The 24,127-nt window shown below is 42.2% G+C and overlaps 1 protein-coding gene and 3 pseudogenes across 3 annotated transcripts in view; all 4 read right to left on the minus strand.

Annotated features, from left to right (window-relative positions):
- Positions 1 to 4,129: 4,129 nt before the first annotated feature.
- The window catches only part of LOC134936493 (zinc finger protein 569-like), an 80,918-nt gene continuing 60,920 nt past the window's right edge, over positions 4,130 to 24,127 (minus strand). For all 3 annotated transcript variants that reach the window (XM_063931552.1, XM_063931551.1, XM_063931550.1), the window contains exon 4: positions 4,130 to 6,039. In XM_063931552.1, coding sequence (XP_063787622.1) covers positions 4,508 to 6,039 — 1,532 coding nt within the window. In that variant the 3' untranslated portion in view covers positions 4,130 to 4,507. The remainder of the gene's footprint in view (positions 6,040 to 24,127) is intronic.
- Positions 6,831 to 6,949, minus strand: LOC134937128 (5S ribosomal RNA; annotated as a pseudogene).
- LOC134937129 (5S ribosomal RNA) lies at positions 13,123 to 13,241 on the minus strand (annotated as a pseudogene).
- Positions 19,419 to 19,537, minus strand: LOC134937130 (5S ribosomal RNA; annotated as a pseudogene).

Raw genomic sequence — 24,127 nt, forward strand, 5'->3', positions numbered from 1 at the left:
TGGGTGTCTCCCTAGTATTAAGAATGCTCAGATGGAAAAAGCAAGATGTTGTGTTTTAATACGTAGAGAACCCGAAATGCTGTTGCTAAGGGCAACAGCAAAACCCTAAAGGGTTACCAACGGGAATGGCAGTAAACTCCTTGGTCAGAGATGGAATGATAGACACGAGGAGAGTCTCCACAATCCTAATCCTCACTTGCAGTGCACAGGTTCAGCTTACTGCCACTAAACTGACACCTGAACACCTTGCACAGTGAGACAGGATTTAGGCAAGCAAGTCTGAGAATACAGCCGCAAACTTGCTAAGTTCACAGAGTAGCAAAAGAACCCCAGCAAGTTAAACGACTGACTCCAGTCTTACTGCTAGGTCTGGATTGGCAGAGTGTAGTACCAAATCCCAAGGCCTATATGCAGTAAGCAACAACAAATACAAAGCTACACAGTACTGGCTAACTTTCAGGAACTAACTAACCAACAAAGATTCAGCAGCATCTGCTTAACCTGAGAAGAGGCCTTATATAGCAGGTGCTGTCCACGCCCCACTCAGACCTCACAGACTGTGAGCACAAAAACCAGCACCGGATCCCCTGCCGTGCACAGAGCCTGTAACCACTGCACAGCAAAAGACCCGAACCGGAGTATCAGCTGCGCTCAGGTTACTCCGCTAGCACTTGCCTCCCGGTTGCCATGGCGACGTGGCAGCACAGGGCAGGAGACCCTAACAATGCCGTTGTATATGGTTCTTAATTCCAGAATGTTTATGTGTAGACAAGCTTCCTGGCTTGACCACTTTCCCTGAAAGCTTCTTCCCTGTGTGACTGCTCCCCAGCCTCGGAGGCTTGCATCTGTGGTCACCAGGATCCAATTCTGAATCCCGAACCTGCGTCCCGCCAGAAGGTGAGAACTGTTCAGCCACCACAGAAGTGAAATTCTGGACCTGAGAGATAAAATTATTTTCCGGTGCATGTCCAGGTGAGACCCGGACCACTGGTCCAGCAGGTTCCACTGAAACACTCTGGCATGGAACCTGCCATACGGAATGGCCTCGTAGGCAGACACCATCTTCCCCAGCAACCGAGTGCAGTGAAGAACTGACACCTTTGCCAGTTTCAGAATCTGTTTTACCATGCTCTGTATTTCTAGAGCTTTTTCCACTGGAAGAAAATCTCTCTGCAATTCTGTATACAGAATCATACCCAGGAACGACAGCCGTGTCGTTGGATCCAACTGTGATTTTGGCAAATTTAGGAGCCAACCATGTTGTTGTAGAATCGTCAGTGAAAGGGCAACATTCTTCAACAATTGCTCCTTGGACCTCGCCTTTATGAGGAGATCGTCCAAGTGCGGGATAATTGTGATTCCCTGCTTGCGCAGGAGAACCATCATTTCCGCCATTACCTTGGTGAAAATCCTCGGAGCCGTGGATAGACCAAACGGCAACGTCTGAAATTGGTAATGACAATCCTGCACCGCAAATCTCAGGTAAGCCTGATGTGGAGGGTATATGGGGACATGTAAGTATGCATCTTTTATGTCGACCGACACCATAAAATCCCCCTCCTCCAGACTGGAGATCACTGCTCGTAGAGACTCCATCTTGAACTTGAATCTTTTCAGAAAGAAATTGAGGGATTTCAGGTTTAGAATCAGTCTGACTGAGCCATCCGGCTTCGGGACCACGAACAGGCTCAAATAAAAACCTTCCCCCTGTTGAGACAGGGGTACCGTGACAATCACTTGATTTTGACACAACTTTAGTATCGCAGCGCTTACTATTTCCCTTTCTGGAAGAGAAGCTGGCAAGGCCGATTTGAAAAATCGGTGAGGGGGCACGTCTTGAAACTCTAACCTGTATCCTTGGGTTACTATTTCTATTATCCAAGGATCCAGGTCCGAGTGCACCCAGACCTGACTGAAGAGTTGGAGACGTGCCCCCACCGGTCCGGACTCCCGCAGAGGAGCCCCAGCGTCATGCGGTGGATTTGGTAGAAGCCGGAGAGGACTTCTGCTCTTGGGAACTTGCCACAGCCTGTGACCTTTTTCCCCGACCTCTCCCCCTTGCAGCAAGGAAGGAGGACCCACGTCCTTTTTTTAATCTATTGGGCCGAAAGGACTGCATCTGATAGTGAGGCGATTTCTTCTGCAGTGCAGGGACATAAGGTAAAAATTAAGACTTACCCGCAGTAGCCGTAGACACCAGGTCAGTGAGGCCGTCGCCAAACAAAACCCTACCGTTAAGCGGTAGAGCCTCCATCGCCTTCTTAGAGTCAGCATCAGCATTCCATTGATGTAACCACAACGCTCTCCTTGCAGAGACCGCCATGGCATTGGCCCTTGAACCCAAAAGGCCAATATCCCTTACAGCTTCTTTTAAATATGCTGCAGCGTCCCTGATGTCAAAAGTACACTATCCCTGTCTAGGGAATCTACCTCAGATGACAAGTTATCTGCCCATTTTTCAATAGTGCTACTCACCCATGCCGTAGCAACGACAGGCCTGAGTAGCGACCCTGTAGTGACCTAAATGGATTTTAGTGTATTTTCCTGCTTACGATCTGCAGGATCCTTTAGGGCTGCCGTGTCAGGGGACGGAAGCGCCACCTTTTTGGATAGACGCGATAAAGCTTTGTCTACCGTGGGGATTGACTCCCACCTTTCCCTGTCCCCAGAAGGGAACGGATATGCCACAGGAATTCTTTTGGGAACCTGAATCTTTTTGTCAGGATTTTCCCAAGCCTTTTCAAAAAGTGTGTTCAGTTCATGAGAGGGAGGAAACGTTACCTCAGGTTCCTTTCCTTTAAACATACAGACCCTAGTATCAGGAACAGCAGGGTCCTTAGTGATATGTAATACATCTTGTATCGCCACAATCATGTACCAAATACTCTTAGCCAGTTTTGGATGTAATCTGGCATCACTATAGTCGACACTGGAATTGGAGTCCGTGTCGGTATCTGTATCTACTATCTGGGCAAATGCACGTTTCTGTGACCCCGAAGGGGTCTGTGACAAGGCATCTTCCATGGATTTCCTCCATGTTTGGTTCTTAAACTCAGATTTATCAAATCTCTCAGTCAATTTTGTCATGTTTGCATTTAAAACACTCAACATATTCACCCACTCATCCGTCGGCGGTGCCGCACGGTCACTCTCACAGTATTGTCTGTCCCCACTCCAGCCTCCTCCTGGGAAGAGCATTCAGCCTCAGACATGTCGACACACACGTACCGACACCCACAACCACACTGGGGCTATAGGAGACAGACCCACAATAAAGCCTGCAAGAGAGACACAGAGAGAGTTCTGCCAGCTCACACCCAGCGCCTATCCCGGTACTGAGGCCAGTAAGGTGACTGCCCAGCCCTGTTAGCGCTGTTTATATAATCAATCAGCACCAAATTGCCTGTGCCCCCCCCCCCCCCCCCGTTTTTCACCCTGTTACTTGTACAGCAGTGCGGAGGACAGGGCAGCGTCTCTGCAGCTTCTGAGGAGAGAGAAGATGGCGCTGGTCAGAGCTGTGCGGCTAAGCCACTCCCCCTACATGGCGCGCTTCAGTCCCGCTCAATATACTGATTATACTGGCGGTGTCCGAACTAGTGCCCGGAGCACTGTTACTATACATGCCAGTCTGATCTGAGGTCTCATGCTGCCCAGGGCACCCCCCCTGCGCACTGCACCCTGCAGTGCCGTGATAAGCGTGGGAGCATGACGCGCAGCGCGGTACCTCTTATGCCGTCACTGAAGTCTTCTGCCTTCTCATACTCACCCGGCTTCTATCTTCCGGCTTTGTGAGGGGGCACGGCGCGTCTATGGGAACAAGCAGCTAGGCGTACCGTAGTGATCGAACCCTCTGGAGCTAATGGTGTCCAGTAGCCTAAGAAGCAGAGCCCTTGAACTCTTAAGAAGTAGGTCTGCTTCTCTCTCCTCACTCCCACGATGCAGGGAGCCTGTAGCAAGCAGGTCTCCCTGAAAATAACAAAACTAAATAAAGTATTTTTTCTGAGAAACTCAGGAGAGCTCCTCAGTGTGCATCCAGTCTCACTGGGCACAGAATCTAACTGGAGTCTGGAGGAGGGGCATAGAGGGAGGAGCCAGTTTACACCCATTCAAAGTCTTATAGTGTGCCCATGTCTCCTGCGGATCCCGTCAATACTCCATGGTTCTTGAAGCATCCCCAGCATCCTCTAGGACGTATGAGAAAGGATAATAATACTAATAATAATACTTGCTACCACAAATATAAATCCATAAGTATATTGTTTCACTTGAAAATAATAATATCACTGTAGCAATATGTCACTACATCCCATTCCAGTAACGGAAGCATTCTCATGTATATTGATACAAAAACATCTGCCTCTGGATTTATTTAATTTTTATTAGTGGCTAGTCTACTTTAAGGCAAGCATACAAAGTTAATTCCATGAGAGATCAGGATTTGTCTAGAATCTAAAAATATTCAGTTTGCATATGTTAATAGTAGCTGCATATATCATGGATTGCTGTATCATTTATGAATTTTCTGATGTTTAACAAGATGTGACTGGTGGGAAAAGCTTCTGTCACACACGACACACATGTATGGCCTCTCTCCAGTGTGCGACCGCAGGTGAATGAGAAGATTTGCGCGTTGAGAGAAGAGTTTTCCGCATTCAGGGCAGGCAAAGGGCTTTTCTTTTGTGTGAATTAGCTGGTGTTTAAGCAATGTGGAGCTCTGTGTGAACCTCCGCCCACATTCTTTACACTCGTAGTTTTTCTCTGCTTTGTGGGTTCGCTGGTGGCTTGTCAGATTGGATTTATCTGCAAATTCTTTCCCGCAATCTGAACACATGTACGGTTTCTCCCCTGTGTGAGTTCTATGATGTATCGCAAGGTGGGACCCCCGAATGAAAGTTTTACCACACTCCATGCAGATATACGGCCTTTCCCCAGTGTGTATAATCTGGTGCTTTACAAGAGACGCACTGCACGAAAAACTTTTACCACACACATCGCAGCCGAATGGCCTTTCCCCTGTGTGATCTTTCATGTGTACAACTAGCCGTGAGTTGCAAATAAAGCTTTTCCCACACTCACTACATATATATGGCTTCTCTCCACTGTGTGCTCTCTTGTGTATAACTAGTGCAGTGTTATAGGGAAAGCTTTTTCCACATTCTGTGCAGGTATATGGCTTCTCTCCTGTGTGAGTTCTCAAATGGCTGACAAGGTTTGACCTGTCTGTAAACATTTTCCCACAGTCAGAACAGGCGTACGGTTTCTCCCCTGTGTGAGTTCTGTAGTGGACTGCAAGGTTGTCGCTGCGGGTGAAGCACTTTTCACACTGAGTACACTGGTAAATCTTCTCTCTTTTTTTCTGTTTTCGTTGGCTGATGACATTTAGCCTTTCCATGCGGCGCTGGTTACACTGTGAACAGTCTTTCTGAGCAGGCTGTAGCTTGGTGCTACTAGATATGAGGTGCCCACACTCAGGACATGGTTGCTTCATGTGCGTTTTCTGGTGTATACTGAGATGAGAACTCTGCGAAAACCTTTTACCACACCTGAGACACTCGTATGGTTTCTCGCCCATGTGCGTCCTTCTGTGCTTTATGAGTCTACTCCTTTCTGCAAAATGCACCCCACACTCTTCGCAGACATGTGCTTTCTCTCCTGTGTGCACTTTCTGGTGCGACTTGAGGTGTGAACTTTGTAGAAAGTCTTTCCCACACTCCAAGCATGAATACCTTCTAACCCCTTTGCGCCCAAACAGAGTTATCTCCATATGTGGTAGCTTGACTTTCTCTGGCTGGTTTTCTGTCTTCACTCTATCCTTGATGGAATCCCTGCTATGATCAGGAGTACAGGACAGCCCCACAACTTGCTGAAACTCTTGGCATTCTCCAGAGATTTTGGTGTCCCAAAGTGACCATTTATTTCTCTCCATCAGGTACTGTTCTTCAGGAGTAGGACACAGAATATTATCATGGCAAGTCCAGTATGATGGCCGGCCGGGACTCTGCGACACCTTTGGAGCCACCTGAAATGCTGTCGTAAAACCTGTAAAGACAGGGTCTTTTAGTGCAGGAATCTGTAAATGTCACATTATCCATGCTACGTCTAAAGGTTGCTGCCATTCTAATAAGTAGGAAACACACAGTATTGGAAGAATGATATAGATATATATATATGGGAGAGAGAGAGAGAGAGAGAGAGAGAGAGAGAGAGATGCAGTAGCATTTCCCTATCCCTAACCCCCCCCAACTTCCCCCCACAGCATAAACCTAATGTTGATATTAATATTTCACATGCTGACATTTTAACAATGTCAACATCATGACTGTCTAGATTGTGGTGTAGACATTTTGACTACATCCCTTTTAGCCCATGTTCCAGTATTCAGATGAGGGAACTTTAAAAGTACACAATGCCCTTCATGAAAATATTTTAGAGCCTCAACAAGTTATGCTGCCTTGCATTCTGATATAATATTATTGGTAATAAAGAGAAGAGAGAAAAAGAAAAAGAAACCCTTGTTGGGAGCACTCACTCTTGGAAACAATGGAGAGTTAGATAATATTTGATAAATTAGGTATTTAAAACGTAACTTTTAATTATTTATAGGTAAAATACGGAGTACACCCTGTTTTGTTGTTTAAAATGTAATTAAATAAACGTGAATCATTGGTTTCGAATTACCGCTGTGAATATATAGGTGAAAACATGTATATATATAAGGCCAAAAAATTGCAAAAAAAGGTTCGGCATGAAATATGGCAAAATCAAGGAATGTGCCCACCAGGTATTGTTTTTTAGGTTAGTGCAATAATCTGAGTATTGCCGTCAAGTAAAACCTACAACACCAGGTATTCCTTAGTGGTCAACCACCTAAGTACTGACCAGGCCCAACACCGTATTGCTTCCAAGATCGGACGAGATTGGGCATGCGCGGTGTGGTGTGGTAGTAGATTTCGGTTTGAACAGCTGGTATGCAGCTATCAACTACAATACAGACCTGGTTCTTGAAATGGGCAGATAGCCTCTTAGAGAAGAGACATGTGTTTGACCATCATTGCACCGAATTGTATTCCAAATATATAGGTATACTAAGGTTTAAATCATATGATCAGTCGGTTTTGCCAAACTGAGCCGCCTGCATGTTGCTTTTGATTGTGTGTGCTATGCAACATAAATCCCCAATGGATTTTTCACACGTAGTAGGGCATAAGAAAACCCTTGTTGTACTGATGACACGCCAACAAAAAAAACATTAAATAATGAAAGTAATGTAATGTCATTAAGGCTGAAAATTATTCAAAAATATCTTTATCAGCTGTACAGACAGTCTGGCAGATAAATGAATAGGGAATGTATTACAAAAGACACAAACCCTCCTGCCCACACTTAGGCTATACGGAACCTTAGAGCCTGAAACGCCGCATGCTGTCTGTGTGGCAATCTTGTTGCCAAAATGAACCACTAAACATGTATCCACTGAATCTCCACAATAAATTAATCAAAAATATGGCATGCCGAATATAATTTGTGCTTCATTGGCAATTGTATATACAATCATTCATGTGCTCATATTTAAGATAACTGTGGGGAAAAAAAAGGGAAGAATTATGCTGCTGAATATGCAATAATGGAATAAATGAGTGGCAACATATATGTTCCAATTGCTGCAGCTATAGTGGATGACAGTTTGTAGCTATTTTGTAATGTGTCTGCCCAAAATTGACACAGAAAAAAGTACAAATAAAGATAAGCTGTGTATTGATAGCACTTATGAAACAGATTGTTCCATATGTTGTAGATGTACCTTATATAACTGGCATAATTTGCCGAAAAAAATTTGAGGACCAGTGCACCTGTTGTTTAAATTACATAAGTGCGTGGCAGGAGAGCGGGAGACGTGAAAGTGCAGGATATAACTATAAGTGATACTTAGAGCCGTCTGTCGTCTGTCTCCTGTACTGCTGTGTGCCGCTGTCAGTGCCGCGTTCAGCTCGAGTTAACGAGCTGTGAAGATCTGCGGCTTGCCCAGTCTCCTCTCCTGCCGGTCTGCTGGTCACGTGAGCGCGCTCACCGTGACCACGTCCACCTCCCCTACGTACGTTTCACAACGAGCTTGTTCACGGGTAGTGTGAACACTGAAGGTGCAGACCCGGTTTGTAAGTCTGCTGAGATAATTGGTAATTGGCTACAGAGTTTAATAATTGTAGCAATGATTACCTCTGGGTCTGGCTGTTTGAAAAGAGCTGCAGTGAAAGCTCAAGGAATGTCCTGCATGTATCAATGTGAATAGTGAATAGATGGCCTGCAACATATGCGATGGGAAATTCTGAATATAGTATATTTGAAATTTGTTTGGTGAACATAATAGAATGAGGAAAAATTGTTGTGTAATTAAGCACATATGTGCCGGGAAAAAGAAGAGTATTAAGGTGTGGATAAGATAGATAAATGAAAAAAATATAGATAATTAAATAATTAAATAAATATATATATGAATAAGTAATAATAACTAATAATGGTAAAAGATATAAATATATATGAATAAATATAATTGAAAACTAGGGGTTTGAGGAAAAAGTGGGTGTATAAGAATTAATGTGGCAAATGCAAATTGGTAGTGTTAAAAACAGATAGTGTTAAAAAAACTGATTGGGGGGGGGGGGTTGGGGGAAAGAAAAGGGGGGGGGGGGTTTGTTGTGATGTTAATGGGGAAAAGGGGTGTGTATGTTTGTGAGGTGTTGGAAATATGGTTAATGGGGAAGAAGAGTGAGTATGTTAATGAGGTGTTGGAAGGGAAAAAAACATGGCGTGAGAAATGATAGTGTTGAATGCAATGGTGTGTGAGAGGAAAGGGGATATGGGGTGCCCTGCATTGTGCAGGTTGTATAGTAAAAATAGATTGTGAAAAGTATAAATAGAAAGGGGGAGGACGGGAGGAAAATAGAGGGGAGGGTGAAAAGGAGAAGGGGGGGGGGGTTTATGAAAAAAAGAGGGGGGGGGGGGCGGGGGGGGGGAAAGGGGGGGGGGGGCTGAAGGATAAATAAAAATAGGCTATGAGAGAAAGAGATAGTGATGTGTGATAGTGTGGTCCCTACTAGGCTAGTTATTAGTTATTATTTAATGGTAATATGGTTTAATGGTAATATGGTCAAGTTGAAAGAAAGGCGCCATAATTAATGGTTTCATTGAGTCCTTGGGGATGTAGTGAGTTTAGTCTAAAAGTCCACTCACATTCCTTCCGTAAAAGGGTATTGGTCAAATCTCCTCCTCGTATACCCAGTTTAACTTGCTCAAGTCCACAGACCTTAAGTTCATTCCACCGGCCTGCATGTTTAGAGACAAAATGTCGTGCTACAGAGGTGATTTGCTTCATTTTTTGTAGATCTTTTGTCGCATTGCGAATAGATCCAACGTGTTCCAGAATTCTTTGCTTGAATGCTCTGGTCATCATGCCAACGTATCTTTGTCCACATGTGCATACTATGCAATAAATCACTCCTTCTGTTGAGCAGTTAATGAAATGTCTGATTTTAATGTCTTTGCCATAGCGGTCCTGAATGTTGTCAGTCTTAAGAATATATTGACAGGCTTTACAATGACCACATGGATGTGTGCCGATCGTGGGTTGTAATTTGCCTCGTGTAGTTTGGAAATGGCTGGACACCAGTCTATCTTTCAAGTTTCTCGATCTCCTCCAGCTCATGGATACTTGTGGTCCAAGTTTTTGAGATAAAGTGGGATCCAAATGGAGAATTCCCCAGTGTTTTTGAATGGCTTGTTTTACCTGACGCCACTCTTGGCAGAAACCCCCTACAAACCTGATATTCTTGTCTTGTTGTGGTTTTTGTTTCTTTTCAAAGATAAGATGTTCTCTCTGGATATTCTGGATGTTTCTACTGGCTTTCTTGATTGAGGTGTTACTGTATCCCCTTTCTCGTAATCTCTTCGAGAGTTCTTTGCTTTGATCCTCGAAGTCTTGATCATTGGAGCAGTTCCTTCTTAAACGGAGATATTCCCCCTTGGGTATGTTTGTAATTGTTGGGGGAAAGTGGGAGCTAGTTTGGTGTAGCAGAGTGTTTGAGGATGTCTCCTTTCTATATAGTTTTGTTGAGAGCATTTTGTTTACATCTTTATAGATCAGTACATCTAAAAATGGGAGTTCATCCTGACTGATTTGGTGGGTAAGTCGAATATTGAGGTTGTTGTTGTTAAGATGTTCTATAAACAGGAGAAGCATCTGTACATCACCTTCCCATATCATCAGAATATCATCGATGTACCTTACCCACATGATGATATTGGATGTGAAAACATCATTGCTGTCCGTGAACACAAATTCGCGTTCCCACCATCCTAAAAAGATATTCGCATACGTGGGGGCACAAGCTGCCCCCATAGCGGTGCCCCTGGTCTGTAAAAAAAATTTGTTATTGAAGGTGAAGAGATTGTGACTGAGTATGAACTGGAGTAGGTCGGCAAGGAACACATGGAATTTTTCCATGCCTTCCATGTTCATAAAATAATTAACGGCTTCAAGTCCTCTGTCATGATCAATTGAAGTATACAGTGCCTCAACGTCCAAAGAGACTAAGTATTGGTTTGTTTCCAGTTTAACATCATGAATCTTGCGAAGAACATCTGTGGTGTCTTGGACAAAGGAAGGGAGACCCAGAACGTGGTGTCGTAGATGTAGATCGACAAAGATGCTGGCTTTTTCGGTTAAAGATCCTATCCCAGATACGATTGGTCTTCCTGGTGGTTGCCTCATATTCTTATGTATCTTGGGGAGCATGTAGAAAGTAGGGATGCTGGGATGTGTTGTCTGGAGATACTGATATTCTGAAGATGTTATGGTCCCTTCCGCATGAGCATCGGTGAGAATCCGGTTGAATAGTGTCTTGTAATTTTCCATAGGGTTCAGTAATACTCTTTGATAACAAGTTTGGTCTTCCAACTGTCGATAGGCTTCCTGTATATACTGTTCGCGGGGCCATACCACCACGTTTCCCCCTTTATCAGATGGCTTTATAATGACATCTTGCCATGATTCAATCTCTTTGAGAGCATTAAGTTCCTTCCTGGATAGATTGGAATTGTACAGACTTCTGGTCTTCCGGAGATGTATATGGTCAAGTTCTTGAGACACTAATTTGGTGAATATCTGTACTTCTGGGCTCGTCTGCTCTGTTGGGAAAAACGTAGACCTTTTCTTACAAATGACCCTCGTACTGACTTCCCACTGGGAGTCTGTGGTTGGTGTTGATTCTGTATCCAAAGATTGTAGAGCTTCCAATGCTTCCAGTTCAAGTCCAGAAAGATCTGATGTATTCATGTTGTCACCTGTTTCTGTCTGATAAGATTGTGTACCGTCAGTTTTGGAAGTAGCTATTTTATTATGAAATTTAGTAAGAAGTAACTTCCTGCAAAAAAGTTTTAAGTCTTTTTCCCATTTGAATCTGTTGAACTTTTCGGTTGGTGAATAGGAGAGACCTTTGCTCAGGACTTGGATTTGATCGTGATCTAAAATGTGTGCTGAGAGGTTGATAATCTTGAGTTGTGAAGAAGTATCCGTTGATATTGGGAAGACTGAAGTTACCTTCTGCGTGAATTCCGTACTGGTTGTCTTCTCGGTGGTAGTTGATCCCACTGTTGTTGACGGCCTCTTCCTCCTCTTGCGCCCCCTCCTTGTCTTTCGTTTGCTGGGTGCCTTGATCCCCTTCCCCTGGGGGGATCCCCTAAAAAATGCTGTTGATGATATTGGGAGGAACTGTTACTCTCACCTCTGAAGTTTGTGGTTACTGATGCGTTGGGGATATATTCCGGAATATCTTCAGTTCCAGATGTCTCTATATCTGATGAAGAGTAGTGTTCAGGGTTTCTAGGGGGTCGCGATTGCCAGGAGGGCTTATTCCACTTGAATATTTTGCCCGATGCAAAGTCCTTTTTATCTCTAGCAAATTTATTTCTTTTTCTGTCGATGATGGTTTGTTCGTATGTTAGAAGGTCTTGTTTGTTTTTCTCGAAACAGCGTTGAAATTGTGTATCTTTCTCCCAGGGCTCCAATTTCTTACTTAAATCGTCCAGGTCACGTTCACAGCCCTCGAGTATGAGATGGTTGTGTTTAATCAAAATGCCCATGAGTTCCATGGAGCATTTGAGGAGACAGTTGTCCCAATCAGTTTTAAGATTTTCACTGGCCAGGCTGAAAGTGGGAAAAACTCTTGGCCTAAGGCCGCGTGGTGCAATTTTGTTCTTAAGGTAGTTCTCTAATGTAGTGAGGTCCCAACTGGTTCTTATTTGTTTGTGCAGTAATTGTTTGAGTTGTACAAAATCAGATTCCCAGTTGGTATGTGGTTCTGTATCTACTACGTTGCTCGGAAAAATTTCATCTAAGTTTTCTCTATTCCTATGTTTGTAGGACAATTCCTGCTTTAAACTGAAGCTCATGTTAATGATGTATGGGACTATGCCCGTTGGTGTACTGAAAGGCTGTAGTTACTGGAAAATTGTTCGTTATCAAATATTCCGTGCTGGTATTCCTAAGAAAACTATTTCTAGTTGTATACAATATGCAAAAGGAAAATTGGGTTAAGGATGCCGCACAAGAGTAAATGATGTTGCATGAGTAGATAATTAATGTAAGTTTCCAAGAAAACCGACCAACCGAAAAAACTTTCGGAATTAATCACCATCTACCATTAAGCTGTCAAAGTTGTGGGTAGAGAAAAGGAGGGTGATTGTCGATGGTGCTCCCATGGGTCTATTACATTGGTAATAAAGAGAAGAGAGAAAAAGAAAAAGAAACCCTTGTTGGGAGCACTCACTCTTGGAAACAATGGAGAGTTAGATAATATTTGATAAATTAGGTATTTAAAACGTAACTTTTAATTATTTATAGGTAAAATACGGAGTACACCCTGTTTTGTTGTTTAAAATGTAATTAAATAAACGTGAATCATTGGTTTCGAATTACCGCTGTGAATATATAGGTGAAAACATGTATATATATAAGGCCAAAAAATTGCAAAAAAAGGTTCGGCATGAAATATGGCAAAATCAAGGAATGTGCCCACCAGGTATTGTTTTTTAGGTTAGTGCAATAATCTGAGTATTGCCGTCAAGTAAAACCTACAACACCAGGTATTCCTTAGTGGTCAACCACCTAAGTACTGACCAGGCCCAACACCGTATTGCTTCCAAGATCGGACGAGATTGGGCATGCGCGGTGTGGTGTGGTAGTAGATTTCGGTTTGAACAGCTGGTATGCAGCTATCAACTACAATACAGACCTGGTTCTTGAAATGGGCAGATAGCCTCTTAGAGAAGAGACATGTGTTTGACCATCATTGCACCGAATTGTATTCCAAATATATAGGTATACTAAGGTTTAAATCATATGATCAGTCGGTTTTGCCAAACTGAGCCGCCTGCATGTTGCTTTTGATTGTGTGTGCTATGCAACATAAATCCCCAATGGATTTTTCACACGTAGTAGGGCATAAGAAAACCCTTGTTGTACTGATGACACGCCAACAAAAAAAACATTAAATAATGAAAGTAATGTAATGTCATTAAGGCTGAAAATTATTCAAAAATATCTTTATCAGCTGTACAGACAGTCTGGCAGATAAATGAATAGGGAATGTATTACAAAAGACACAAACCCTCCTGCCCACACTTAGGCTATACGGAACCTTAGAGCCTGAAACGCCGCATGCTGTCTGTGTGGCAATCTTGTTGCCAAAATGAACCACTAAACATGTATCCACTGAATCTCCACAATAAATTAATCAAAAATATGGCATGCCGAATATAATTTGTGCTTCATTGGCAATTGTATATACAATCATTCATGTGCTCATATTTAAGATAACTGTGGGGAAAAAAAAGGGAAGAATTATGCTGCTGAATATGCAATAATGGAATAAATGAGTGGCAACATATATGTTCCAATTGCTGCAGCTATAGTGGATGACAGTTTGTAGCTATTTTGTAATGTGTCTGCCCAAAATTGACACAGAAAAAAGTACAAATAAAGATAAGCTGTGTATTGATAGCACTTATGAAACAGATTGTTCCATATGTTGTAGATGTACCTTATATAACTGGCATAATTTGCCGAAAAAAATTTGAGGACCAGTGCACCTGTTGTTTAAATTACATAAGTGCGTGGCAGGAGAGCGGGAGACGTGAAAGTGCAGGATATAACTATAAGTGATACTTAGAGCCGTCTGTCGTCTGTCTCCTGTACTGCTGTGTGCCGCTGTCAGTGCCGCGTTCAGCTCGAGTTAACGAGCTGTGAAGATCTGCGGCTTGCCCAGTCTCCTCTCCTGCCGGTCTGCTGGTCACGTGAGCGCGCTCACCGTGACCACGTCCACCTCCCCTACGTACGTTTCACAACGAGCTTGTTCACGGGTAGTGTGAACACTGAAGGTGCAGACCCGGTTTGTAAGTCTGCTGAGATAATTGGTAATTGGCTACAGAGTTTAATAATTGTAGCAATGATTACCTCTGGGTCTGGCTGTTTGAAAAGAGCTGCAGTGAAAGCTCAAGGAATGTCCTGCATGTATCAATGTGAATAGTGAATAGATGGCCTGCAACATATGCGATGGGAAATTCTGAATATAGTATATTTGAAATTTGTTTGGTGAACATAATAGAATGAGGAAAAATTGTTGTGTAATTAAGCACATATGTGCCGGGAAAAAGAAGAGTATTAAGGTGTGGATAAGATAGATAAATGAAAAAAATATAGATAATTAAATAATTAAATAAATATATATATGAATAAGTAATAATAACTAATAATGGTAAAAGATATAAATATATATGAATAAATATAATTGAAAACTAGGGGTTTGAGGAAAAAGTGGGTGTATAAGAATTAATGTGGCAAATGCAAATTGGTAGTGTTAAAAACAGATAGTGTTAAAAAAACTGATTGGGGGGGGGGGGTTGGGGGAAAGAAAAGGGGGGGGGGGGTTTGTTGTGATGTTAATGGGGAAAAGGGGTGTGTATGTTTGTGAGGTGTTGGAAATATGGTTAATGGGGAAGAAGAGTGAGTATGTTAATGAGGTGTTGGAAGGGAAAAAAACATGGCGTGAGAAATGATAGTGTTGAATGCAATGGTGTGTGAGAGGAAAGGGGATATGGGGTGCCCTGCATTGTGCAGGTTGTATAGTAAAAATAGATTGTGAAAAGTATAAATAGAAAGGGGGAGGACGGGAGGAAAATAGAGGGGAGGGTGAAAAGGAGAAGGGGGGGGGGGTTTATGAAAAAAAGAGGGGGGGGGGGGCGGGGGGGGGGGAAAGGGGGGGGGGGGGCTGAAGGATAAATAAAAATAGGCTATGAGAGAAAGAGATAGTGATGTGTGATAGTGTGGTCCCTACTAGGCTAGTTATTAGTTATTATTTAATGGTAATATGGTTTAATGGTAATATGGTCAAGTTGAAAGAAAGGCGCCATAATTAATGGTTTCATTGAGTCCTTGGGGATGTAGTGAGTTTAGTCTAAAAGTCCACTCACATTCCTTCCGTAAAAGGGTATTGGTCAAATCTCCTCCTCGTATACCCAGTTTAACTTGCTCAAGTCCACAGACCTTAAGTTCATTCCACCGGCCTGCATGTTTAGAGACAAAATGTCGTGCTACAGAGGTGATTTGCTTCATTTTTTGTAGATCTTTTGTCGCATTGCGAATAGATCCAACGTGTTCCAGAATTCTTTGCTTGAATGCTCTGGTCATCATGCCAACGTATCTTTGTCCACATGTGCATACTATGCAATAAATCACTCCTTCTGTTGAGCAGTTAATGAAATGTCTGATTTTAATGTCTTTGCCATAGCGGTCCTGAATGTTGTCAGTCTTAAGAATATATTGACAGGCTTTACAATGACCACATGGATGTGTGCCGATCGTGGGTTGTAATTTGCCTCGTGTAGTTTGGAAATGGCTGGACACCAGTCTATCTTTCAAGTTTCTCGATCTCCTCCAGCTCATGGATACTTGTGGTCCAAGTTTTTGAGATAAAGTGGGATCCAAATGGAGAATTCCCCAGTGTTTTTGAATGGCTTGTTTTACCTGACGCCACTCTTGGCAGAAACCCCCTACAAACCTGATATTCTTGTCTTGTTGTGGTTTTTGTTTCTTTTCAAAGATAAGATGTTCTCTCTGGATATTCTGGATGTTTCTACTGGCTTTCTTGATTGAGGTGTTACTGTATCCCCTTTCTCGTAATCTCTTCGAGAGTTCTTTGCTTTGATCCTCGAAGTCTTGATCATTGGAGCAGTTCCTTCTTAAACGGAGATATTCCCCCTTGGGTATGTTTGTAATTGTTGGGGGAAAGTGGGAGCTAGTTTGGTGTAGCAGAGTGTTTGAGGATGTCTCCTTTCTATATAGTTTTGTTGAGAGCATTTTGTTTACATCTTTATAGATCAGTACATCTAAAAATGGGAGTTCATCCTGACTGATTTGGTGGGTAAGTCGAATATTGAGGTTGTTGTTGTTAAGATGTTCTATAAACAGGAGAAGCATCTGTACATCACCTTCCCATATCATCAGAATATCATCGATGTACCTTACCCACATGATGATATTGGATGTGAAAACATCATTGCTGTCCGTGAACACAAATTCGCGTTCCCACCATCCTAAAAAGATATTCGCATACGTGGGGGCACAAGCTGCCCCCATAGCGGTGCCCCTGGTCTGTAAAAAAAATTTGTTATTGAAGGTGAAGAGATTGTGACTGAGTATGAACTGGAGTAGGTCGGCAAGGAACACATGGAATTTTTCCATGCCTTCCATGTTCATAAAATAATTAACGGCTTCAAGTCCTCTGTCATGATCAATTGAAGTATACAGTGCCTCAACGTCCAAAGAGACTAAGTATTGGTTTGTTTCCAGTTTAACATCATGAATCTTGCGAAGAACATCTGTGGTGTCTTGGACAAAGGAAGGGAGACCCAGAACGTGGTGTCGTAGATGTAGATCGACAAAGATGCTGGCTTTTTCGGTTAAAGATCCTATCCCAGATACGATTGGTCTTCCTGGTGGTTGCCTCATATTCTTATGTATCTTGGGGAGCATGTAGAAAGTAGGGATGCTGGGATGTGTTGTCTGGAGATACTGATATTCTGAAGATGTTATGGTCCCTTCCGCATGAGCATCGGTGAGAATCCGGTTGAATAGTGTCTTGTAATTTTCCATAGGGTTCAGTAATACTCTTTGATAACAAGTTTGGTCTTCCAACTGTCGATAGGCTTCCTGTATATACTGTTCGCGGGGCCATACCACCACGTTTCCCCCTTTATCAGATGGCTTTATAATGACATCTTGCCATGATTCAATCTCTTTGAGAGCATTAAGTTCCTTCCTGGATAGATTGGAATTGTACAGACTTCTGGTCTTCCGGAGATGTATATGGTCAAGTTCTTGAGACACTAATTTGGTGAATATCTGTACTTCTGGGCTCGTCTGCTCTGTTGGGAAAAACGTAGACCTTTTCTTACAAATGACCCTCGTACTGACTTCCCACTGGGAGTCTGTGGTTGGTGTTGATTCTGTATCCAAAGATTGTAGAGCTTCCAATGCTTCCAGTTCAAGTCCAGAAAGATCTGATGTATTCATGTTGTCACCTGTTTCTGTCTGATAAGATTGTGTACCGTCAGTTTTGGAAGTAGCTATTTTATTATGAAATTTAGTAAGAAGTAACTTCCTGCAAAAAAGTTTTAAGTCTTTTTCCCATTTGAATCTGTTGAACTTTTCGGTTGGTGAATAGGAGAGACCTTTGCTCAGGACTTGGATTTGATCGTGATCTAAAATGTGTGCTGAGAGGTTGATAATCTTGAGTTGTGAAGAAGTATCCGTTGATATTGGGAAGACTGAAGTTACCTTCTGCGTGAATTCCGTACTGGTTGTCTTCTCGGTGGTAGTTGATCCCACTGTTGTTGACGGCCTCTTCCTCCTCTTGCGCCCCCTCCTTGTCTTTCGTTTGCTGGGTGCCTTGATCCCCTTCCCCTGGGGGGATCCCCTAAAAAATGCTGTTGATGATATTGGGAGGAACTGTTACTCTCACCTCTGAAGTTTGTGGTTACTGATGCGTTGGGGATATATTCCGGAATATCTTCAGTTCCAGATGTCTCTATATCTGATGAAGAGTAGTGTTCAGGGTTTCTAGGGGGTCGCGATTGCCAGGAGGGCTTATTCCACTTGAATATTTTGCCCGATGCAAAGTCCTTTTTATCTCTAGCAAATTTATTTCTTTTTCTGTCGATGATGGTTTGTTCGTATGTTAGAAGGTCTTGTTTGTTTTTCTCGAAACAGCGTTGAAATTGTGTATCTTTCTCCCAGGGCTCCAATTTCTTACTTAAATCGTCCAGGTCACGTTCACAGCCCTCGAGTATGAGATGGTTGTGTTTAATCAAAATGCCCATGAGTTCCATGGAGCATTTGAGGAGACAGTTGTCCCAATCAGTTTTAAGATTTTCACTGGCCAGGCTGAAAGTGGGAAAAACTCTTGGCCTAAGGCCGCGTGGTGCAATTTTGTTCTTAAGGTAGTTCTCTAATGTAGTGAGGTCCCAACTGGTTCTTATTTGTTTGTGCAGTAATTGTTTGAGTTGTACAAAATCAGATTCCCAGTTGGTATGTGGTTCTGTATCTACTACGTTGCTCGGAAAAATTTCATCTAAGTTTTCTCTATTCCTATGTTTGTAGGACAATTCCTGCTTTAAACTGAAGCTCATGTTAATGATGTATGGGACTATGCCCGTTGGTGTACTGAAAGGCTGTAGTTACTGGAAAATTGTTCGTTATCAAATATTCCGTGCTGGTATTCCTAAGAAAACTATTTCTAGTTGTATACAATATGCAAAAGGAAAATTGGGTTAAGGATGCCGCACAAGAGTAAATGATGTTGCATGAGTAGATAATTAATGTAAGTTTCCAAGAAAACCGACCAACCGAAAAAACTTTCGGAATTAATCACCATCTACCATTAAGCTGTCAAAGTTGTGGGTAGAGAAAAGGAGGGTGATTGTCGATGGTGCTCCCATGGGTCTATTACATTGGTAATAAAGAGAAGAGAGAAAAAGAAAAAGAAACCCTTGTTGGGAGCACTCACTCTTGGAAACAATGGAGAGTTAGATAATATTTGATAAATTAGGTATTTAAAACGTAACTTTTAATTATTTATAGGTAAAATACGGAGTACACCCTGTTTTGTTGTTTAAAATGTAATTAAATAAACGTGAATCATTGGTTTCGAATTACCGCTGTGAATATATAGGTGAAAACATGTATATATATATAAGGCCAAAAAATTGCAAAAAAAGGTTCGGCATGAAATATGGCAAAATCAAGGAATGTGCCCACCAGGTATTGTTTTTTAGGTTAGTGCAATAATCTGAGTATTGCCGTCAAGTAAAACCTACAACACCAGGTATTCCTTAGTGGTCAACCACCTAAGTACTGACCAGGCCCAACACCGTATTGCTTCCAAGATCGGACGAGATTGGGCATGCGCGGTGTGGTGTGGTAGTAGATTTCGGTTTGAACAGCTGGTATGCAGCTATCAACTACAATACAGACCTGGTTCTTGAAATGGGCAGATAGCCTCTTAGAGAAGAGACATGTGTTTGACCATCATTGCACCGAATTGTATTCCAAATATATAGGTATACTAAGGTTTAAATCATATGATCAGTCGGTTTTGCCAAACTGAGCCGCCTGCATGTTGCTTTTGATTGTGTGTGCTATGCAACATAAATCCCCAATGGATTTTTCACACGTAGTAGGGCATAAGAAAACCCTTGTTGTACTGATGACACGCCAACAAAAAAAACATTAAATAATGAAAGTAATGTAATGTCATTAAGGCTGAAAATTATTCAAAAATATCTTTATCAGCTGTACAGACAGTCTGGCAGATAAATGAATAGGGAATGTATTACAAAAGACACAAACCCTCCTGCCCACACTTAGGCTATACGGAACCTTAGAGCCTGAAACGCCGCATGCTGTCTGTGTGGCAATCTTGTTGCCAAAATGAACCACTAAACATGTATCCACTGAATCTCCACAATAAATTAATCAAAAATATGGCATGCCGAATATAATTTGTGCTTCATTGGCAATTGTATATACAATCATTCATGTGCTCATATTTAAGATAACTGTGGGGAAAAAAAAGGGAAGAATTATGCTGCTGAATATGCAGGAATAAATGAGTGGCAACATATATGTTCCAATTGCTGCAGCTATAGTGGATGACAGTTTGTAGCTATTTTGTAATGTGTCTGCCCAAAATTGACACAGAAAAAAGTACAAATAAAGATAAGCTGTGTATTGATAGCACTTATGAAACAGATTGTTCCATATGTTGTAGATGTACCTTATATAACTGGCATAATTTGCCGAAAAAAATTTGAGGACCAGTGCACCTGTTGTTTAAATTACATAAGTGCGTGGCAGGAGAGCGGGAGACGTGAAAGTGCAGGATATAACTATAAGTGATACTTAGAGCCGTCTGTCGTCTGTCTCCTGTACTGCTGTGTGCCGCTGTCAGTGCCGCGTTCAGCTCGAGTTAACGAGCTGTGAAGATCTGCGGCTTGCCCAGTCTCCTCTCCTGCCGGTCTGCTGGTCACGTGAGCGCGCTCACCGTGACCACGTCCACCTCCCCTACGTACGTTTCACAACGAGCTTGTTCACGGGTAGTGTGAACACTGAAGGTGCAGACCCGGTTTGTAAGTCTGCTGAGATAATTGGTAATTGGCTACAGAGTTTAATAATTGTAGCAATGATTACCTCTGGGTCTGGCTGTTTGAAAAGAGCTGCAGTGAAAGCTCAAGGAATGTCCTGCATGTATCAATGTGAATAGTGAATAGATGGCCTGCAACATATGCGATGGGAAATTCTGAATATAGTATATTTGAAATTTGTTTGGTGAACATAATAGAATGAGGAAAAATTGTTGTGTAATTAAGCACATATGTGCCGGGAAAAAGAAGAGTATTAAGGTGTGGATAAGATAGATAAATGAAAAAAATATAGATAATTAAATAATTAAATAAATATATATATGAATAAGTAATAATAACTAATAATGGTAAAAGATATAAATATATATGAATAAATATAATTGAAAACTAGGGGTTTGAGGAAAAAGTGGGTGTATAAGAATTAATGTGGCAAATGCAAATTGGTAGTGTTAAAAACAGATAGTGTTAAAAAAACTGATTGGGGGGGGGGGTTGGGGGAAAGAAAAGGGGGGGGGGGGGGTTTGTTGTGATGTTAATGGGGAAAAGGGGTGTGTATGTTTGTGAGGTGTTGGAAATATGGTTAATGGGGAAGAAGAGTGAGTATGTTAATGAGGTGTTGGAAGGGAAAAAAACATGACGTGAGAAATGATAGTGTTGAATGCAATGGTGTGTGAGAGGAAAGGGGATATGGGGTGCCCTGCATTGTGCAGGTTGTATAGTAAAAATAGATTGTGAAAAGTATAAATAGAAAGGGGGAGGACGGGAGGAAAATAGAGGGGAGGGTGAAAAGGAGAAGGGGGGGGGGGTTTATGAAAAAAAGAGGGGGGGGGGGCGGGGGGGGGGGGGAAAGGGGGGGGGGGCTGAAGGATAAATAAAAATAGGCTATGAGAGAAAGAGATAGTGATGTGTGATAGTGTGGTCCCTACTAGGCTAGTTATTAGTTATTATTTAATGGTAATATGGTTTAATGGTAATATGGTCAAGTTGAAAGAAAGGCGCCATAATTAATGGTTTCATTGAGTCCTTGGGGATGTAGTGAGTTTAGTCTAAAAGTCCACTCACATTCCTTCCGTAAAAGGGTATTGGTCAAATCTCCTCCTCGTATACCCAGTTTAACTTGCTCAAGTCCACAGACCTTAAGTTCATTCCACCGGCCTGCATGTTTAGAGACAAAATGTCGTGCTACAGAGGTGATTTGCTTCATTTTTTGTAGATCTTTTGTCGCATTGCGAATAGATCCAACGTGTTCCAGAATTCTTTGCTTGAATGCTCTGGTCATCATGCCAACGTATCTTTGTCCACATGTGCATACTATGCAATAAATCACTCCTTCTGTTGAGCAGTTAATGAAATGTCTGATTTTAATGTCTTTGCCATAGCGGTCCTGAATGTTGTCAGTCTTAAGAATATATTGACAGGCTTTACAATGACCACATGGATGTGTGCCGATCGTGGGTTGTAATTTGCCTCGTGTAGTTTGGAAATGGCTGGACACCAGTCTATCTTTCAAGTTTCTCGATCTCCTCCAGCTCATGGATACTTGTGGTCCAAGTTTTTGAGATAAAGTGGGATCCAAATGGAGAATTCCCAGTGTTTTTGAATGGCTTGTTTTACCTGACGCCACTCTTGGCAGAAACCCCCTACAAACCTGATATTCTTGTCTTGTTGTGGTTTTTGTTTCTTTTCAAAGATAAGATGTTCTCTCTGGATATTCTGGATGTTTCTACTGGCTTTCTTGATTGAGGTGTTACTGTATCCCCTTTCTCGTAATCTCTTCGAGAGTTCTTTGCTTTGATCCTCGAAGTCTTGATCATTGGAGCAGTTCCTTCTTAAACGGAGATATTCCCCCTTGGGTATGTTTGTAATTGTTGGGGGAAAGTGGGAGCTAGTTTGGTGTCAGCAGAGTGTTTGAGGATGTCTCCTTTCTATATAGTTTTGTTGAGAGCATTTTGTTTACATCTTTATAGATCAGTACATCTAAAAATGGGAGTTCATCCTGACTGATTTGGTGGGTAAGTCGAATATTGAGGTTGTTGTTGTTAAGATGTTCTATAAACAGGAGAAGCATCTGTACATCACCTTCCCATATCATCAGAATATCATCGATGTACCTTACCCACATGATGATATTGGATGTGAAAACATCATTGCTGTCCGTGAACACAAATTCGCGTTCCCACCATCCTAAAAAGATATTCGCATACGTGGGGGCACAAGCTGCCCCCATAGCGGTGCCCCTGGTCTGTAAAAAAAATTTGTTATTGAAGGTGAAGAGATTGTGACCTGAGTATGAACTGGAGTAGGTCGGCAAGGAACACATGGAATTTTTCCATGCCTTCCATGTTCATAAAATAATTAACGGCTTCAAGTCCTCTTGTCATGATCAATTGAAGTATACAGTGCCTCAACGTCCAAAGAGACTAAGTATTGGTTTGTTTCCAGTTTAACATCATGAATCTTGCGAAGAACATCTGTGGTGTCTTGGACAAAGGAAGGGAGACCCAGAACGTGGTGTCGTAGATGTAGATCGACAAAGATGCTGGCTTTTTCGGTTAAAGATCCTATCCCAGATACGATTGGTCTTCCTGGTGGTTGCCTCATATTCTTATGTATCTTGGGGAGCATGTAGAAAGTAGGGATGCTGGGATGTGTTGTCTGGAGATACTGATATTCTGAAGATGTTATGGTCCCTTCCGCATGAGCATCGGTGAGAATCCGGTTGAATAGTGTCTTGTAATTTTCCATAGGGTTCAGTAATACTCTTTGATAACAAGTTTGGTCTTCCAACTGTCGATAGGCTTCCTGTATATACTGTTCGCGGGGCCATACCACCACGTTTCCCCCTTTATCAGATGGCTTTATAATGACATCTTGCCATGATTCAATCTCTTTGAGAGCATTAAGTTCCTTCCTGGATAGATTGGAATTGTACAGACTTCTGGTCTTCCGGAGATGTATATGGTCAAGTTCTTGAGACACTAATTTGGTGAATATCTGTACTTCTGGGCTCGTCTGCTCTGTTGGGAAAAACGTAGACCTTTTCTTACAAATGACCCTCGTACTGACTTCCCACTGGGAGTCTGTGGTTGGTGTTGATTCTGTATCCAAAGATTGTAGAGCTTCCAATGCTTCCAGTTCAAGTCCAGAAAGATCTGATGTATTCATGTTGTCACCTGTTTCTGTCTGATAAGATTGTGTACCGTCAGTTTTGGAAGTAGCTATTTTATTATGAAATTTAGTAAGAAGTAACTTCCTGCAAAAAAGTTTTAAGTCTTTTTCCCATTTGAATCTGTTGAACTTTTCGGTTGGTGAATAGGAGAGACCTTTGCTCAGGACTTGGATTTGATCGTGATCTAAAATGTGTGCTGAGAGGTTG

Source organism: Pseudophryne corroboree, chromosome 6 (assembly GCF_028390025.1).
Source record: "Pseudophryne corroboree isolate aPseCor3 chromosome 6, aPseCor3.hap2, whole genome shotgun sequence".
Taxonomy (NCBI): domain Eukaryota; kingdom Metazoa; phylum Chordata; class Amphibia; order Anura; family Myobatrachidae; genus Pseudophryne; species Pseudophryne corroboree.